The sequence below is a fragment of the Balaenoptera acutorostrata genome, chromosome 13 (assembly GCF_949987535.1).
Source record: "Balaenoptera acutorostrata chromosome 13, mBalAcu1.1, whole genome shotgun sequence".
NCBI lineage: Eukaryota > Metazoa > Chordata > Mammalia > Artiodactyla > Balaenopteridae > Balaenoptera > Balaenoptera acutorostrata.
The window spans coordinates 17,677,769-17,696,060 of record NC_080076.1 but is presented as its reverse complement, the minus strand read 5'-3'; the positions used below and the strand labels follow the sequence as shown (position 1 = coordinate 17,696,060).

Sequence of the window (18,292 nt, the reverse complement as noted above, 5' to 3'; positions counted from 1 at the left end):
TGGAAATAAGGTCTTGGTAGATGTAATCAAAATTAGGGTATAGTGGATTCGGGGGGCCCTAATCCAATGACTGGTATCTTTATAAAAGGAGGGAAATCTGGACACAGGCAGAAGGCCATGTGATGACACAGGCAGACTTCTGAGTGTTGAGTCTGCAAGCCAAGGAACGTCAAGGATTGCAGGCAACCACCAGAACCTAGGAAAAGGCAAGCAAGGATTCTGCCCTAGAGCCTCCAGAGGGAGCGTGGCCCTACTGACACCTTAATTTCAAACTTTTAGCCTCCAGAGCTGTGAGGGAATACATTATTGTTGCTCTAAGCCACCCATTTTATGGTAGTTTGTTACAGCCCAGGAAACTCATACATAACCCAAGAGATTTCCTAAGTGAAAGGACTCACATCTATTTTGTTATGACTGTTCTGAGAAGCATCCCGATGGTCTCCTGTGAACAAACAGGACAAAACAAATTGAGTCAACGGGTCTCGAAGCCTGTTTCTGGACAGCCCTCAAATTAAGAATGGTTTTTCAAGAGTTGTAAAAAAACAAACAAAGCATAACAAAGAAGATATTTGATACAGACCATATGTGGCTGGCAAAGGCTGAAATATTTCCTATCTGGCTCTTTACAGAAAAAGTTTGCTGGCTTCTGGTCTAGAGGTTCAAATACTGGCAAATTGTGTCCCTCTACACTGCAATCTCCTCTGGGGCCAGAATCACGTCCTATGAAGTGCTTTACCCCCGCCCTCCCCCAGCTCAGAAGGAACCACCAGCACGCAGAGGAGAACCCCTTCCTCAAGCCCTCAGCATCCCACCTTCCTCACTGATGTTCTGGGAAAGTACCATACACAGCACAAAGTTTCCTCCAAGTGGAAAGCATATGATGTTATGCTTACAGCTTTTAAAAGAATTATATCGTTTTTATTTAAAAGTTAGAGCACCCTATTTGAATACAGCATTAGCCTCATTATTTTTATAAATCTCTAGCACATTTCAGAATATCAAATGGAAATCAATTTTTAAAATATAATTGCGGTGAGATACACATAACATACAATTTACCATCTCAACTATTTTTGAGTGAACAGTTCAGCAGCACTAAGTCCAATCACACAGCTGTGCAGCCATCAACACCATCCATCTCCATGGCTCTTTCATCTGGTAAAATTGAAACTCTGTACTCATTAAACACTAACTCCTCATTCCCTTCTCTCCTCAGCCCCTGGCAACCACCATTCTACTCTCTGTCTCTATGAATTTGACTCCTCTAAGTACCTCAAATAAGTGGAATCATACAATATGTGTCCTTTTGTGCCTGGCTTATTTCACTTAGCAGAATGACCTCAAGGTTCGTCCATGCCGTAGCAAGTGTCAGAATCTCCTTCATTTTTAAGGCTGAATAATATCCCATTGTGTGTATATACCACATTTTCCTTATCCATTCATCCACTGATGGACACTTAGGTTCCTTCTAAACCTTCACCATTGTGAATAATGCTGCTACGAACATGGGTGTGCACATATTGCTCAAGTCCCTGCTTTTGGTTCATTTGGGGTGCGCACCCAGGAGCAGAATTGCTGGGTCACACGGCAAGTTAAATTTTTGGGGAATGTGTACCTATTTCTGACTCCTGACCTCCCCACACGTGTGATCCCAACACCACCAGTAACACTGCTGCAGATACATCATCAGAATGACCACCAGGGCTCTGAACTGGGAGGGGAGCCACTCTGGGAAGGCAGCCTCTGGCCACACATGCCCAGGGACTGAGTAACTAACAGCTTCCACTCACCGTAAATTTGCCCATTGATGCAGCATTTTTTAAAGGTCATAATGTTCTGTGTGAGCGTCCCTGTCTTGTCAGAGAAGATGTAATGGATCTGCCCGAGCTGCTCATTCAGCGTGGTGGTTCTTGCCTTCGCGGGCGTGTCTTTCTCAGGATAGTACATCTGCAGGTCCCAGTTGATGAAGTAACTCTGTCCAAGACGAATCACTTCCACGCTAGGAAGACAAAAGATTACTTTTGATGGAGCTCTCAGATATGAGTGGCAGGCAGTGGATCTTGTTGTAACTTTGCGCCAGGAGCGAGCTGCTTATCTATTGATACAAAGAGACAAGCCCTGCGGTGACCCATGTACCCAGTCTCTGGGTTCTCCTGACCAAACACATCTTTCTCCAGCTTCAGGGTCAAAGCGTCCTCTCAATGTGATTTCCTACTCACTCCTGAGCACATCTGGCCACGGCACCCCACATTCAGAACACGCCGCCCACACGGGTGACATGGTAACACTGCAGGGGGCACCCCACAATGTGACAGCTTCTACTCTTTTCTCTCATTCCCCATCGCACTCAGAGACAACTGGAAAGGCATGTTCACCTTTGCCCTCAACTGGAGGACAAAGGGAATGAGGGTCCACTAGGTTATACACCCCTGTGTACTCTCAAGTAGGACAAAGGGCTTTTGGCAAATAACCCCTAAAGCATGGTTTTTTCCTAAATTGTTTTTTTTTAACCATTTTTTAATTGAAGTATGTAGTGTTAGTTTCGGGTATACAGCAAAGTGATTCAGTGATGTATATTTTTTGAGGAATATGTACCTATATTTACATATTCTTTTTCAGATTCTTTTCCATTATAGGTTATTACAAGATACTGAATATAGTTCCCGGTGCTAAACAGTAGGTCCCTGTCATTTATACATTTTGTATATAGTCCTAAATTCTTATAAGGTTACAGAATGTCCAAAATACGATATTCTAAAAGGATCATTTCCATTTAAAAACTATAACTGATTAAATCTATCTCAGCTATTTAAGAAAGGTGCTTACACATCCAGCAACTGTTCAGTGGGCAAAGGATGTGTCTATAATAAGCTAAACAGATGGAAAAATAACTCCCTCCTTCTCTCCTCCCTTATGTATTTCCTGAGTGCCTACTATGTACCAGACACCATCCTAGGTACAGGGGACACATCAGTAAACAAAAGAGACAAAAACCCTGCTCTCAAGGAGGTTACCTTCTAATGGAGATGGACAAATAAATAAACCGGTAAACACACAGTATATCAGGTGATGGAAATTCTCTGCAGAAAATCAAAGCAGGGTGAGGGACTGGAGACCGACAGGCAGAGGAAGTGATGTTTAAGAAAGAGAGGGTCAGCAAAAGCCAGGGGGATAAGGTGATTTTTGAGCAGAGAACTGAAGGAAATGAAAGAGCAACCATGTAGATATGGAGGGGAAAAACATGTTACAGGTGGAGGTCAGAGCAGGCACAAAGGCCCTGTGGCAGGCACTGGTACGGCTGAGGAATTCAAGGAGGCTAGAGATGAGGGAGTCCAGGGAGTGGGTAGAGATGCTGGAGGTTATGGTTGGGTGTGGAGGGCAGAGCAGCAGATCACATGGGCCTTGTGGGTATAGTGTGGCTTCAGTGAGTCTATTCTGAATGAATAGACTGTAGGGTTAAAAACAAAGCAGAGATACTATCTGAAATGACCTAATCGATTGATAGTTTGAAAGGACCTTTACTTCCAAGAGAAACAAAGAAAATCATATTAGTCCCATGACGTGACTTTTTAAACCTAAAACTACATATACGGTTTATTTCATAACATACATTTATAGATAGAGACAAAATAATCTGTATAATAGTTCCCCTAACAAAGGTAAAACTCATCTCAGTTTTGTTTTGTTTTGTTTTTTTTAAAATAACTGCAAACACATGGCTCCCCAGGGCTTTACTTCATGTTAAAAGAACAATAGTAACTACCTGTAATAAAATTAAAAATAAAACAAATGCACATGTAATAAAATTAAAATTAAATAAATGCTTCTAATTACAGGTGTGCATGTGGCCCTATATGCCTCTGGGCTATTACTTATTGGAACTAAGAGGAGACTCTGAATGCTGGATATATTTCAAGGCACAATTTCTCTCCCAATGGTCGAAAGTTCAATTGACCAGGGATAGTGAACTTTGATATTAAAAAACGAAAAAGTAAAAAAAGTCAGAAATATCACAAAACAAGGTGATGACCATTTGTCAGAGATACGATCCTGACTCTTATCGCGGTTGAGGTTGAGATGAGAAACACAGAACATTTTGAGTGGTTGACGGTGGGCAGGGAGAGTGGTATTCCCATTAGAAGGCAGCATTCAGGAAACCCAGTGAGTTGTGCAAGCAATAGGTGTAGCAGGTGGTAATAAGGAAGACACAGAAAAGAGGTTAGGAAGGCTCCTGAAAAGGAAAGCAACCAAGTTATTCCATGATGTTCTAAATCTTCACCCAGCTCTTTCTGATGCTTGGGCTTTGGAGCCCACCAAGAAGGAATCTTGCCAAGCAAGTGACTAAGGAGTAGAGTTTGATCTCTGAACTTGGTAGCTGTATCTGTCAAGAGGTCGAGATAAAAGATGCTGTGTCTGGCACAAAGTAGACACACCAACGTTAATTTCCTTTCCCCGTATCACCCTCAATTCTGAAATGAAAGCTATTTTCTTACTTGTTCCTTATGACCTTTGAAACAAGAATTACTAGAGTTGAAGGTGTTAAGTTGGGAAGATGTACTGTGTTCTTCCATTAAAGCAAAAGGCCAAAGAGAAGACAGCCTTACCTGACGTAGAGAGAGATGGGCACCAGGGTATTCAGAACAATGATGTAGCCCCAGAAATTTAGGAATCCACGGTAGGAGGGTGTAGCGTCTTCTCCATCGTAAAGGTACCAAGAAAAATTGCCAATTTGAGCTTCCCAGTAAGCATGGCCGATGGCAAGACCCGCAGAAAGCAAGATAAGAACAACAAAGATCTAAAAGACATTCAACAGTTAAGTTTATTCTAAAGATGCATTGTCGACCCCCTGCATTTTATAGACGCTAGTTTATCTTATCAATACTTTCCTTATGTATGATAATTTAGTAGTCTGTAAAAACAACACACTTAAAATAGAAACAGTGTCATAAGAATGCTTTGAAAGTCTACTTATTTCTACGGTTGATTGATTTATCCTACATACCACATATAAGGTGAGGTTTTGTTCCCAAAATTATCTTTCAGAAGAGAAGGTGGTATCTTACATTCAAATCTTTAAATATTCTCATATTATTGAACATCTTCTCAATTACTTTTCCTTTGAACAATAGCATGCTGTCTGGGAAAGACACCTTACCTTAGCATGAAACAATTTCAAAGAATGCTAAATTGGGATATGTATAGCAAATGTTTGAAGGAAATGATTTTTTAAAAAAAGAAGGCAAGGAAATTTCACCCAGATTTGGGTATTATTCCTGAAGGTTTAATGATCACTTAACGTTTAAGATCCTAAGAAGTCATACAGTAAGTATTCTGTTGTGGAAATTGAGCATATACTTAAGGGATGAATAAAAAAGTCAACAGCCCTAGTGCTAGTTGGGTATTTGTGGGTAAGAATAAAATTTCCAGGGGCAAATTTAGTTTTCTGGACACAGATTCCAAAAGTGCTATATTTCAAAAGAACTTGGCACAGAGGAGAGACGCTGAGCACCTTGTGAAGAGATGATGGGCGTCTTGTGAAGGCTCACGCCACAACCAAGACAATAACATGGAAGATGCATCAGAAAAGTTCAAATGAAGTTTTCATGAAATGTGAGAGCAGGGAAAAACGAATTGTCTCTTAAATTATTATATTACTTTTATGTAATTTTGAATATGTATATGCAATTGAAGTACTGTAAGTATTATAAGTCTCTAAAAGTTTACGTATTCAAATTAAACTAGATCAGATTGATCAAGATGGCAGACTAGAAGGACCTAGAATTCACCTCCCCTGTGAACATACCAAACTAAACTAAATACCTGAAAAAATTTCTCATTGGCAAACTGGAGGACTGCCTGATATTTAGGGCCACCCTACATGCAGAACAGTTACCATAGCAGTCCTGAGACTGCTGTCCTTAGAAGGCCTGTTGCAAGGTTGACTGTTGGCTGGCTTCTGGGAACTTAGATTTTGGAAGGGTTTCCTGATTCCTTATTTCTTATTCTCTGATAAGAATGGCTCATTGTGCCTAACTATTTGTGTAAAACAATATGTTTTATGCTGAATACCCACATTCCTTTAGGGAGTCTGAAATTTTGGTACATGCCAGGCAGATAAGTGCCTACACAACCAGACCCCAATAAAACCCGGGCACTGAGTCTCTAATGAGCTTCTCTGGTATAACCAACACTTCATATGGGCTGACACAAATTGTCACTGGGGTGGATTAAGTGTGTCTGGTGTGTATGACCCCACTGGGAGAAGACTCTTGGAAGCTTGTGCCTGGTTTCCTCTGAACTTTGCCCCATGAGCCTTCTCCCTTTGCTGATCTTGCTTTGTAATAAGCAAGAATTATCATAATAAATTCTAACTATAAGGACAACTATACACTGAATTCTATAAGTCCTCCTAGTGAATCATCAAAACTGAGGGTGGTCTTGGGGACCCTTGAGAGACCTTATACCTAAACTTACCTTATATTTGGACTCATACAGTACATGTTGGGGGGAAAAAAAAAAAGGTTGGCTTTTAAGAGAACTATCCCTATGGGAAACTAACAGCAGTAAAATCAACCCTACCTTGACTTCAGGAGCCCAGTCCCACTAACTTATCTACGGCTCCCTGGTTTCCCAACTGATCACTCATCAACTCAGGGTACCCAACAACTGAAATTTACATTCCCAGGGAGATCCTCCAATTAGAAATGTAGCATTTCTGAGAAAAGGTGAGGGAATCTCCTCTCCCGCCCACCCCCTCCCAACCTTGGTGCACCTTGTGAACTTTTCTACTTGGCCTACGGAGATAAGACTTCTCTGCGTCAACAAATCTAGACCAAAAGACAGCAATATACCAAAACAAAAAATAAGTACCGTATACACCATGTAGTTCATCAAGTAATCAATTTTAGTTCTTTTAAATCTGGTTTTCCCACTATTCTTCATTATTTTAGTGTCAGCACCTAAAAATGGAAAATTCAATATGATCAACAATTGGGAAAATCAATTCACTGGCATGTCAATAAAATGACTCTTTGGTTTCAACAGAGAAAGGACATAAAATCAATTTCCTCCTTTAAATCTTTAATGAGCCTACAGATCAATTTCCCAAGAGACTCAGAAAGTACCTGCAAAAATGACCAATCCATGGCAGAAATCAGTGTTCCTGATTACACAGCCGCGTAACAAAATTTTATCAGCATCCAAAGGAAAACTTGTATTTCTCCAAAATAGTGTTCCTGTAAACTTATCTAGTCGGTTATTCGGTTCCTCACATTCAATAAAACCTTTTAAAGGAGATATGATCTACATAAGTACTCACATATGAAAGATTTTCTGGTTTTAATTAATACGGACTGAATCAAGCAACAAAAATTTGAAACAAAGTAAGACATGTTTGCACAAACCATCAAATGCTGCCAATGAATTTTCTTTTTGGAGATACTGGTGTGTGATTTCAAGTGCCATTTTGAACTTTAAATTGGTTTCTCTAAAGGAAGAGAAAAAAAATTAAATGAACAAATTTCAGAGTTTGAAAAGGAAGTTAAAGAAAATTGTACAAAGTAACATTAGGCACACCTGGAAATGAAAGCTAAATAATTAGTTTTTTTCTATTTTCAAACTCTCTGTTCACTTGGGAACTTCAGGTTTGGATGAAGTTATCCCCTGAACTAGACAAAAACCCCTGACCTGGGAAATGTTGGCCCCCTTTGCTGTTTGTTACAGTGAGGCAATCTGGGTAGGACAGAGGTACCCAGAAGCTTCCTTTCCCTCTTCTTACTAACTTAATTCTTACCACCAACCTGAACTATCAAACTGCTGTTTAAAAACATATCTTCTAATATTTAATCACACTAAGATAATTCTACAAAACATATTTGTGTTTGAAAGGGTCAAGACTCTATCAACTTAACATTTTCTAGAGTGAATAACTGGATCCTATGTCTTTGAAAGATTAATTCTATCTAAAAAAGGACATGGTCACCTTACCCCCAATACTTGGCATGTCCCCACTGCAGTGGAAGGCTAGGCACATGCAAGAGGACATGCAGGGCCAGGCTGGGCACACATGCTCTGGAAAGCAAGCCTGTCTTACTACGATGAATAACTTTTTTCAAGTTCCACAAATACTGACTGGGGATTTCCACGTACTAAGAAGTGGACCAGTGGTTCTCAACTTTCCATTCTGTTTGCTCTGACAGAGCACGCTAGCATTTTATATCTTTGTAAAACTTTAGAATCTCTCATTCACGGGAATAAGAGCTGCTTTACAGTGAAGGTTGAACAATCAACGGACTGATTTATAGAGCAAAGAAAGCCCTCGTTTTTACTCAGATGATCTCAGCTCTCCATAAAGAAGCTTACGCACATCTAGGGTGTGGGGAAAGGGGTTTATGCCAGAATGGGAAACACAGGCACTGGCCTTGGGAGCGAGCACAGGGGAGCAGCACCCCAACTCTGCCACCCACTGTGTGACCCTGGGCAGGCGACCTCACCTCCAGTGCCTCAGTTTCCTCACGGGTAACTTCGAGGTAATAATAATATTGCCTCATAGGGTTGTGGAAAAGATTAAATGAGCTACCACGCAAAACTAATGCAACCTCGTCGGCACTCCATACATATACCGAAAACCGGTCAAAATGGTCAAAAATGGAAGTTTATCTTTTCAAGTGGTAGCATAATAACCAAAACCAACAAAGGGGAAAACGGTTCACTGGCAAAGAATTCAAAAATCTATTCTTTTTTTTCCAAAACAGATACTAATAGTCATTCATCTGTGTCTGAACACTGCTCAGCAGCTTACAAAGGGCTCAGGCATACACTGTGTCATCAAACCTGCTACTTTCCCTGAAAATGGGCTTTCAAATATGGCGATGGAATGGGCAAAGAGAAGTTGGTCTACTAGGGAGTCAGACCATTGTTGTCTTACTGTGGGTCCTTCTAGGTACTAACAAGGCAAAGACAAAGAGAGGCTGGTCTCCTACAGAGGTTGCTGGACAGCCAGCAGGCGGTAGAGGTAAGGCCAGACCTCAGGGCTTCTCATCCAGCTGCACAGCTTTCAATGTAACAAAGGTTAGCCTTCCAAAGGTTAGCTTTCCAACAGGCCCACCTAAGACCCACCTACCCGTCCAGTTCAGCCGTTTCCACGTAGCAGAGGCTGTTAGGTTCAGAGCTGGACAGCAGCAGGATGTCAGCCTGTTTGAAACAAAACACACCAATAACACAGAGAGACCCCGACCCCCGAGGCAAAACTGAGCACCAGGTCAGATGTGAGGACAAGGAATGAGACAGCAGAGCTTGTACACTTACTGGGATGAAATCATTTTTTTTCAGACGAATGACATCTCCGACTTGAATCTCTTTCCACTTGGCAATTTTGAACCTAAATATTAAAAAGAATGATAGTTTAGTGGCTTTTTAAAGTTACTGGCAAGGGATTTGGAATTATTCTGTCCGGAAGCCAAAGATTCTGGGAAAACATATACATCACAGGGAAAAGGTCTGCCAAAAGTTCAGCCATCTGATGATTAAGGGGTCACAGGATCGTCTTCTCCTCTGAAGGAAGTAACAATGGGGGTGCTGACTTTGATGTGTCCTTTCCATTCTGTGTTGTATAACTGAGGGTCAATGGGGGCTCCTTACATGTGTGGGAAGGAGACACATGCCACCCCTCTGTTTCTGCTCATGTCCTGTGCTCCCAGCCCTTCTCCTTCCTTTCCTCTCAGTTATCCATCACCTGCTGGTGCCAGGACAGGGATGCAGTATGGCTCCCACATGGGCCACCTGGAATCGTCACAGAGCTTTAGTGCTGGCCTCCTCTCTACTGTTTAAAGTTATCTTTTTGATGAGTGTGTACCCCTTTCCTAATGAATCTCCTAAGGATACTGATAAAATAAAAAGATTGCTTCCTTCAGTATTAAATTCTACTGGAAACATCCATTTAAATGTTTAACAAGTCAACATTTTTTTAAAGTTTTAAAACATAGTATAGGAAGACCTCGGAGATACTGCAGGTTCAGTTCCAGACCACCACAACAAAGCAAATACTGCAATAAAGCGAGTCATATGAAATTTTTGGTTTCCAGTGCATATAAATGTTACGTTTACACTATACTGTAGTCTATTAAGTGTGCAATAGCATTATATCTAAAAACCAAATGTACGTACATTCTTTAAAAATACTCTATTGCTAAAAAACACTGTCATCTGAGCCTTCAGTGAGTTGCAATCTTTTTGCAAAAGCAACATCAAAGATCACTGATCACAGATCACCATAACAAAAAAATAATAATGATTAAGTTTGAAATATTTCAAGAATTACCAAAATGTGACAGAGACACGAAATGAGCAAATGCTGTTGGAAATACGGCAACTTGCTTGACGCAGGGTTGCCACAAACCTTCAATTTGTTAAAAAAATGCAGTATTTGTGAAGCACAATAAGGCAAAATGCAATAAGGTAAGGTCTGCCTGTTGTCTGTTTTAAAGGTTTTCATTATAGAAAAGATATCCCTAACAGATATTATGAACCTACCACAACTAATAACCTTAATTTTTTTGGAGGCAGAAATCCAATTACTATGTTGGTCCTCCCATTAATTTATGGATAAAAGAGACCTGGAGTTTTAAAATATATTTAAAATATACGCTTATACCCCAGTTTCCCCAATTTTACAAGAATTTAATACACAATTTTTAATCTCAAGATTTTTCTTAACCTGGCTTATCTTTCACTAAGAGTAATGGTAGTTAGTTTACATTTTAATATTTCTGAAATGATCAATTAGCAATGTGCGTGTGGGTCTCAATTATAAATGAATAAGTTAAGCACCTTCTTGTCACGGCTCTTCAGGGGTATTAGAAGCAATTCCGTTTGACTCTTCCACTGTGATGTCCAGTTTCCCCTTGGGAGACCCCTGTCACTTTACCCCACGGATGCCCAAGTCCCCATACATGGGCTGTCGGGGCCACAGTCATGCCCGATATGCACTCCTAACCCCAATTCAAGGCTACTCAGAGCTACTCTTTACCAGTGTAGCCAGCCAGGCTGTGGGTTAAACAGGGCTCTGTGGGCTAGCTATGAATCTCACCACCATCCACGACAGTGATTCTAAGTGACTTGAAAGGTAACCTTCGGAACAGAATCTATTTATTTGGAAGGGGAAAAAAAAGCATCTAAACATATTTATAGATTGAAATAGTCTATATTCAAAGTAGACACCATTGAAGCGTGGCTATAACTCGGGTTATTTTCCTCAGTGTTGACACACGAAACGTCTTTGAATTGGGCCTTAGTCACTATTTTTAGCACTTGAATTTGTAGTTCTGCCTCGAAGCTCTTGCTCAAAAAACGACTCACCACTGGTCCCTGAGTTGGCACGTTGGTCACCATTGACTACATTACTTTAGCAAACATTGACGAGCACATTCTGTGTGCTGGATGCTCAGGTGGACACAAAAACAAACACCACCAGGTGCAGTCTCCCCAAGAAACTTAGAGTTCCGGACAGATGAGACTTCCACACAAATAATTCTAACGAAATTCAGATCATAATAAGAAAGATGAAAACAAAACGCTCTAAAAACACAGCGAGGGAATTCTCCGGTGGCGCAGTGGTTAAGAATCCACCTGCCAATGCAGGGGACACGGGTTCGAGCCCTGGTCCGGGAAGATCCCTCACGCCACGGAGCAGCTAAGCCCGTGCGCCACAACTACTGAGCCTGCGCTCTAGAGCCAGCGTGCCACAACTACTGAGCCTGCGTGCTACAACTACTGAAGCCCGCGCGCCTAGAGCCCGTGCTCCGTGACGAGAAGCCACCGCAATGAGAAGCCCGCGCACTGCAACGAAGAGTAGCCCCCGCTCACCTCAACTAGAGAAAGCCCGCACACAGCAACGAAATAAATAAATTTATAAATAAATAAATTTGTTTAAAAAAAAAAACAACACAGGGAAGGAAGAAATCACTGTAGCTGGGGAGTCAGGAAGGGTGTCAGGACATCCGGGCAAAGCCCTGGGCAGCATAAGTTTGGGAAGAGCAGAGATGGAGCAGCACACGCCAGGATGACGGGCTGTGTAAACACAGGAGTGCCGAGGACAGAGAGTCCCACCAGGCAACCGCCTGGACCCCAATTTGGGTATAGCTTTGTCTTAGGAAGTGAAGAGAGGCCTTTACAAGGAAAAGGTTCATGCACTGATAGACTTCCAAGTTCAAATAGTTATCTCTGAGGATGTTTCTAGATGTATTTGTACATTACATCCTTGGAAGAAAGTCACACATTCAGAAAAGCATGGTACCTGCTATCCTTAATGACTTCACACGTCCTATTGTTGATTTCGTTGTCCATTTTATGGCGAGCCTTGAGAGGAGGGATGGGAAAGGTTATTTTAATAATCTCAAAATGTCAAGTATTAATGCCACTTGAAAATATGCTTGCAGCAGTGAGGAGGAAGCTGCACAAAAAATCCTTACCACATCGTCCACGAGGTCTTTGATGGCCGTAATGCCCAGCACCACAAGCAAGGGCACCAGGGTGGTGTACCACGCCAGGGTCGTGATTTGAGGGATTGCCTGAAAGAGATAAAAAAGAAGGCGTATGTGTGTGCCCAGGAAGGCACAGCTAACCTGCAGGCAACTGCTAATTCTAAGCTTGTTGATTCTAATGTTAATCTCCATTATCATCCAGGCCTGCATCCTGCCGAGCAGGCATGAAAAGGTGCTGAAGCATCCAGCTAACCTTTCTCGTGTCTGTCTGTCTGTCTGTCTGTCTCTCTCTCTCTCTCTCTCTCACTTCCGGTCTCCTGGGACACAGCCCAGAGGACAGTGGCTCCTGGTCTCATTATGGCTTTCACTGGACACCAAGGAAGCTTTGTAACATGATATCTAAGAGAGAAATGCTCCAAACCTTTTGTGAAAGTCATAATTAACAACGGGCAGGCACTGTAGGATCCCAGGGAGAAGTAGTCCTTTAACTTCTAGGGAATGCATACAGCAGGCTTTACACTGCTGGTTGTTCAGCAGTGGTCTCTGAGGGTCCCATGATGGAGGCAAAAATGGCAGTAGATAGTGGCTGGCTCTGGATTGGGTGGGGCATCTTTGGGATCATTAGGAGAAAGTGCTTCCTTCATGGTCCTTGCTATCAGTCTAGCCAAGAAAGAGGGTGGCCTTGCAGGAAGCCTCACATCCATCAAGATGGCCATCAAGTTGGAATAAAAGATTGGGAAGCAAGTAAAGATCTCTTGCAACCATCCTATTGATCATCAGGCCATATCATGTAGTGGTTAAAATGACAAGCTTTGGAGTCAAACTCCTGGATCCAAGTCCTACCCAGCCTCGCCACGTAGGGTGATAGGACTTGAAGCAAGTTGCTCTACCTCACCAGGCTTCAGTTCTTCTCTGCAAATTGAAGGTTATGATAGTACTTAACGAGCACAAGAATTAAGTGAAGTAACAGTGCAAGGAAAGGGCTGTCTAAGGCTATTACTAGTTCCCTAATTTGGATCACTGTACCTTCAGAAAAGATAATTAGGGGATGGTTAGAAGAGAGAAAGCTCATTTCCCACATTATTGTCAATATGTGGAACTCCCCTTTTCCCTCTAGAAGGAAGTAAAGGGAAGGTAGCACTTTGCTCTCCAGATAAGTGAATTCCTTGCCACGATTAAGATAAAAAAAACAACAAAAAACCTCAAGAAAAGATTAGGCCTTTCCAGTAGTGTAAAACCAGTTCACAAAATAATTTGAGAATTATGACCCAAATACTAATAAAAATCAACAATATTTTGGCATCCAAATAAAAAAATAAAGGCCAACCATGAAAAAATGGATTTAATTTTAAGGTACGATTATTTTACAAAGTGAAGATTTTAACTTTACTCACTTCAGGGAAACCAGTTTTACCACTGACATCAGTAGGAAATTGAATTTTTTAAAATACAGAATTAAAATAACATTTCCGTTTGCTCCCATTCTCTGTTCATTTAACATTGTTGAGCTGGTTCTGTCTATAAGGCACTTTTCCTTACGTGCAGAGCTCAGACATCCATGTAGAAAACTTTCAAGATGACTCACATTTTATATGCAACTTAAACAATAACAACCTGAATGTTATTAAGTCACCATAATTCAAAGCAGATTTAAGATATCAAAAGGTATTACCTGTAAGATAAGAAGGACCAGGAAATAGAAATTGGCTGCTCTCTTAAACTGCTCAAACAAATTCATTGGTAGAAAGGTAAATGCATTATACTTGTATGTTCTAATTGCATTATTCTGTTGGAAAAAATGAGAAAGTCATTCTAAACAATGCCACACACTTAACACAGTGTCACAATGTATATACACCTGCAAAAATCACTAAGCCCTGTAGCCTACAGGGACCAAGGACGTAATCTGTCAGAAAGATACTGAGATTTCCTTTAAGCTTTTACTTCTAACTGGGCCTCAAGATGACCCCTTGGAGGCTTATGTCAGAGACAGTAACAAGATGCAGACATTTCACCTCAAAGGTCTCTGTGGCAAATCCGACTGTGACCAAATTGATCCTGCTGTTGGGTCCCTTGACCCCTTAGAGCCTCCTTGAAAATGCGGCAAAGATGGGAAGAAAATGGGAGACGTCAACATGGGGGAAAAAGGAACATTCTTTTACTTAAGAGGGATGGAGGCTGTGTAAGAAAAAGAAACGGGTGTGGCTGAGTTGTGTGCGCCGAAAGATATGCTCAAGTCCTGACCCCGATACCTGTGATGGTCATCTTATTTGGAAATAGAGTGTTTGCAGATGCAATCAAGTTACAGTGAAGTCATGCTGGATTAAGGTGGCCCTAATCCAATGACTGCTGGCCTTAGTAGAGAAAAGTTGGGCAAAGACACAGAAACACACAGGGAGGCCGTGTGAAGACAGAGGCAGAGATTGGAGTGATGCGTCTACAAGCCAAGGAACACCATGGATTGTCAGCCAGAAGCCACAGGAGAAGTTTGGAACAGATTCTCCCTCAGATGCTCCAGAAGGACCCAACCTTGCTGACACCTTCATTTTAAACTTCTGACCCCTTGAATTGTAAGAGAATGAATTTCTGTTGACTTAAACCACCCAAGTGGTAGTACTTCGTTAGAGCAGTCCTAGGGATCTAACAGACAAACATTTCAGCCCAGACGTAATGGGGGTTCTTTATATTTCAATGATAATAAGCATTTTTGAGGTGAAAATATCTTCAAAGTCTCTAAATCCATCACAGGCAGAGGAGGGGGAAATAAGTTACTAAGATTCCTTTCGAATTCTTATTACTGTCAAAAACAAGGCTTCTGTGATATTACTGTAGATTATTTTATAAAATATTTTTAAAAGAGCTTTGTACATACAGAGGGGAAATTTCAATCTACACAATTTTGTTTTGTTTTAAGCCACCCCCAAACAACATCTTAGTGTGATGAATAAAAATGACATTCCAGGAATCTAAAATATGACACAAATGAACCTGTCTAGGAAACAGAAACAGACTCACAGACCTAGAGAACAGACTTGTGGTTGCCAAGGGGAATGGAGTGAGAGTTTGGGGTTAGCAGATTCAAACTATTATATATAGGATGGATAAACAACAAGGTCCTACTGTATAGCACAGGGAACTATAGTCAATATCCTGTGATAAACCACAATGGAAAAGAATTTTTAAAAGAATGTGTATGTATGTATGTATGTGTGTGTGTATGTATGTATATATATATATATATATATATATATATATATATATAAACCGAATCGCTTCGCTGTTCAGCAGAAATTAACACAACATTGTAAATCAACTATACTTCAATTTAAAAAATGACATTCTAGAGAACTAATGATGATTATCAGTAGCCCCAGGCCAGGGGTTACATGGAAGGCAGGTGTCACACAAAGCCAGTAAGCATGATGGCTATTGGGAAAAACTGGCTTTTACTAAAATTAATTTAGGAAGTTAAAATCAACTTACCGCATATTTGCTCTCCTTAATACAGAAGAACTTTGTGTTCATAAAATGAGGTTGTTCGTGGAAGTTTCGATCATTTGCTTTGACTTGCCATGTACAATCTTTAAAAAAGAAAGAGAAAAAAGTCCATCAAGTAGAAAATTCGCATGTTGCTATGGGTTGAGTTATGTCCTTCCTAGATTCACACACTGAAGCCCTAACCCGATCCTGTACCTCAGAATATGACCTTATTTGGAAACAGTCACTGCAGATACAATTAAGTGAAAGTGGGGTCATTAGAGTGGACCCTAATCCAATATGACTGCTGTCCTTATGACAAAAGAAAATTGGGACAGAGATACCCATAGAGGGAAGACAGTGTGAAGTCACAGGGAGAAGACAGCCACTTACAAGCCAAGGAGAAAGAGGCCTGGAACAGATCTTTCCCTCACAGCCCTCAAAAGGAATCAACACCGCAACACTTTGATCTCAGACTTCTAGCCTCCAGAACTGTGAGACAAGAAATATCTGCCGTTCAAGCCGCCCAGTTTATGGTACTTTGTTAGGGCAGCCTGAGCAAACCAATGACCATGTTGTAACTGGACCCACTGTTCATAGAACATTCGATTCTAAAAGAGAAATCCTCATTTAAACATGGCCCGAACAAAAATCCCAGAGCTCTACAAAGTGACAGCTAAATTATTACTTCAAACTCATTTACTTGGTTTGTAAAATGTATAACCCATTACATACTTAGTGAATGAATAAATCAAAGAAAAAGGGTATCGCCGACGAATTCAACACTTTTGAGTCCTGATCATAGATCAGGGTTGTACACGGCTTTATCCTGATGGCCAGCATCTGCTGCTGTCTTTCTAAGTTCATTCCATGCACTTAATGTCACATCTACCACTCAATCGCCAGTTCTAAATTCCAGGGAACTTTAGAAAGCCCTCGGCTTCTCTGTTGCTGGAGGGAACAACTCTCAGGCGATAGGATAAAACCTCTGACAGGCCGGAAGGACCCTCCGAGGACATGCTTGCCGACCTTCTGAATGAACAGGAAAGGTAAAGTTCACAAACAGTGAGATATAGTTTATCTCTAGCCTGATTCCTTTCCATCTCAATGGTGGAGTCCAGCTCCTAATGGAAATTCCAGCCAAAGGGACCTTCCAACCTAGAGATGACTAGCCTGGCAGTCAGGCTACAGTTGTAGGGAAGAAATTTCCACCCACCTGTTCTGTCTTTGCCCATCTGCTCTTGACTTCTACTGTCCCATGATGTATGGCTCTAAAGGGAACATTTGTTCAGTGCTTAGTAGGCGCCAGGCATCATGCCAAGTAGTTAATATCTCAGTTTTACAGCTGAGGAAACGGAGGCAGAGACAGGATTCAGGGGGAGAATCAGAATTCAAAGTCTGGCAGTCTGACCCCCAAGCCAACCTCTCCATCCACCTCGCTCTACTGACTGGACTTTCTTTTGTGATTTATGCTACAAACCACCATGAGAACTGCCTTGTTAGTGAGCAGACTTTGCGGGGGGGGGAATGTCACTTATCAGTATAGGGTCAGCCTTTCCACCTTTCCACTGTTACCTAATATCAGGCTGTGCTTCTTCTCCTAACAGGAAGGCATAAGCTGTCACCGCTATGAAAGCTCAAGACAAGGATATTATAACTTAGGAAGAAAAGTTCAGGAAGCACCTTTTTGGCATAAGGTCCCCCACTGACTGTGTGTTGGAACATGCACGTGAGATGAACTTCCCTTGTGTGATACACACGAGAGTGGGTGAACCAGGTGTCGTTTTTTATTTTTTCCCACATTACTCTTTTTTTAACTTTTTTATTTTATTTTTTGTATTTTGGCTACACTGTGTGGCATGTGGGATGGTTGCCGGACCAGGGGTCGAACCCAGGCTGCCGCAGTGAAAGTGCCGAATCCTAACCACTGGGCCACCAGGGAACTCCCATGAACCAGGTCTTGATGAGCTCCTCCTTCTTCTACTGACAAAGAAGGGGGATCAACAACTCATGAGACATTCTTTTTGGAGATGGGATTATATTAGAGAACATTTACAAGTAAAGGATTATAAGATTATCAATCTTATGACTACAATTATAAAAATTTAAATATGCTTTAGAAAAAAACATATTTCATTTTTTAATGATTCATTTTCTAGACTTCTACTTCAAAGAAAGTACGTATAATACTGCAAAAGGAACAGTTGCGGACTACTGAAGAAAGCAAATAATTAACCTTATGACTTTTTAAAAACCACTATACCATTATTGAACATTTCTCTTGCATCATTTGGACTGCCGTTCATTGGGTAATCATAACTGTTATGTCATTACAA

General features: G+C 41.2%; 1 protein-coding gene across 2 annotated transcripts in view; it reads right to left on the bottom strand.

Moving 5' to 3' along the window:
- Positions 1–18,292, bottom strand: part of ATP8B1 (ATPase phospholipid transporting 8B1) — a 110,911-nt gene that overhangs the window by 26,736 nt on the left and 65,883 nt on the right. For both annotated transcript variants that reach the window (XM_057526154.1, XM_007191969.3), the window contains exons 3-14: positions 15,963–16,060; positions 14,152–14,265; positions 12,468–12,566; positions 12,293–12,354; positions 9,307–9,379; positions 9,122–9,192; positions 7,404–7,486; positions 7,125–7,283; positions 6,871–6,959; positions 4,605–4,795; positions 1,791–1,999; positions 399–442 (exon numbers count right to left, since the gene is read on the bottom strand). In XM_057526154.1, the coding sequence (XP_057382137.1) occupies positions 399–442; positions 1,791–1,999; positions 4,605–4,795; positions 6,871–6,959; positions 7,125–7,283; positions 7,404–7,486; positions 9,122–9,192; positions 9,307–9,379; positions 12,293–12,354; positions 12,468–12,566; positions 14,152–14,265; positions 15,963–16,060 (1,292 nt within the window). The remainder of the gene's footprint in view (positions 1–398; positions 443–1,790; positions 2,000–4,604; positions 4,796–6,870; positions 6,960–7,124; positions 7,284–7,403; positions 7,487–9,121; positions 9,193–9,306; positions 9,380–12,292; positions 12,355–12,467; positions 12,567–14,151; positions 14,266–15,962; positions 16,061–18,292) is intronic.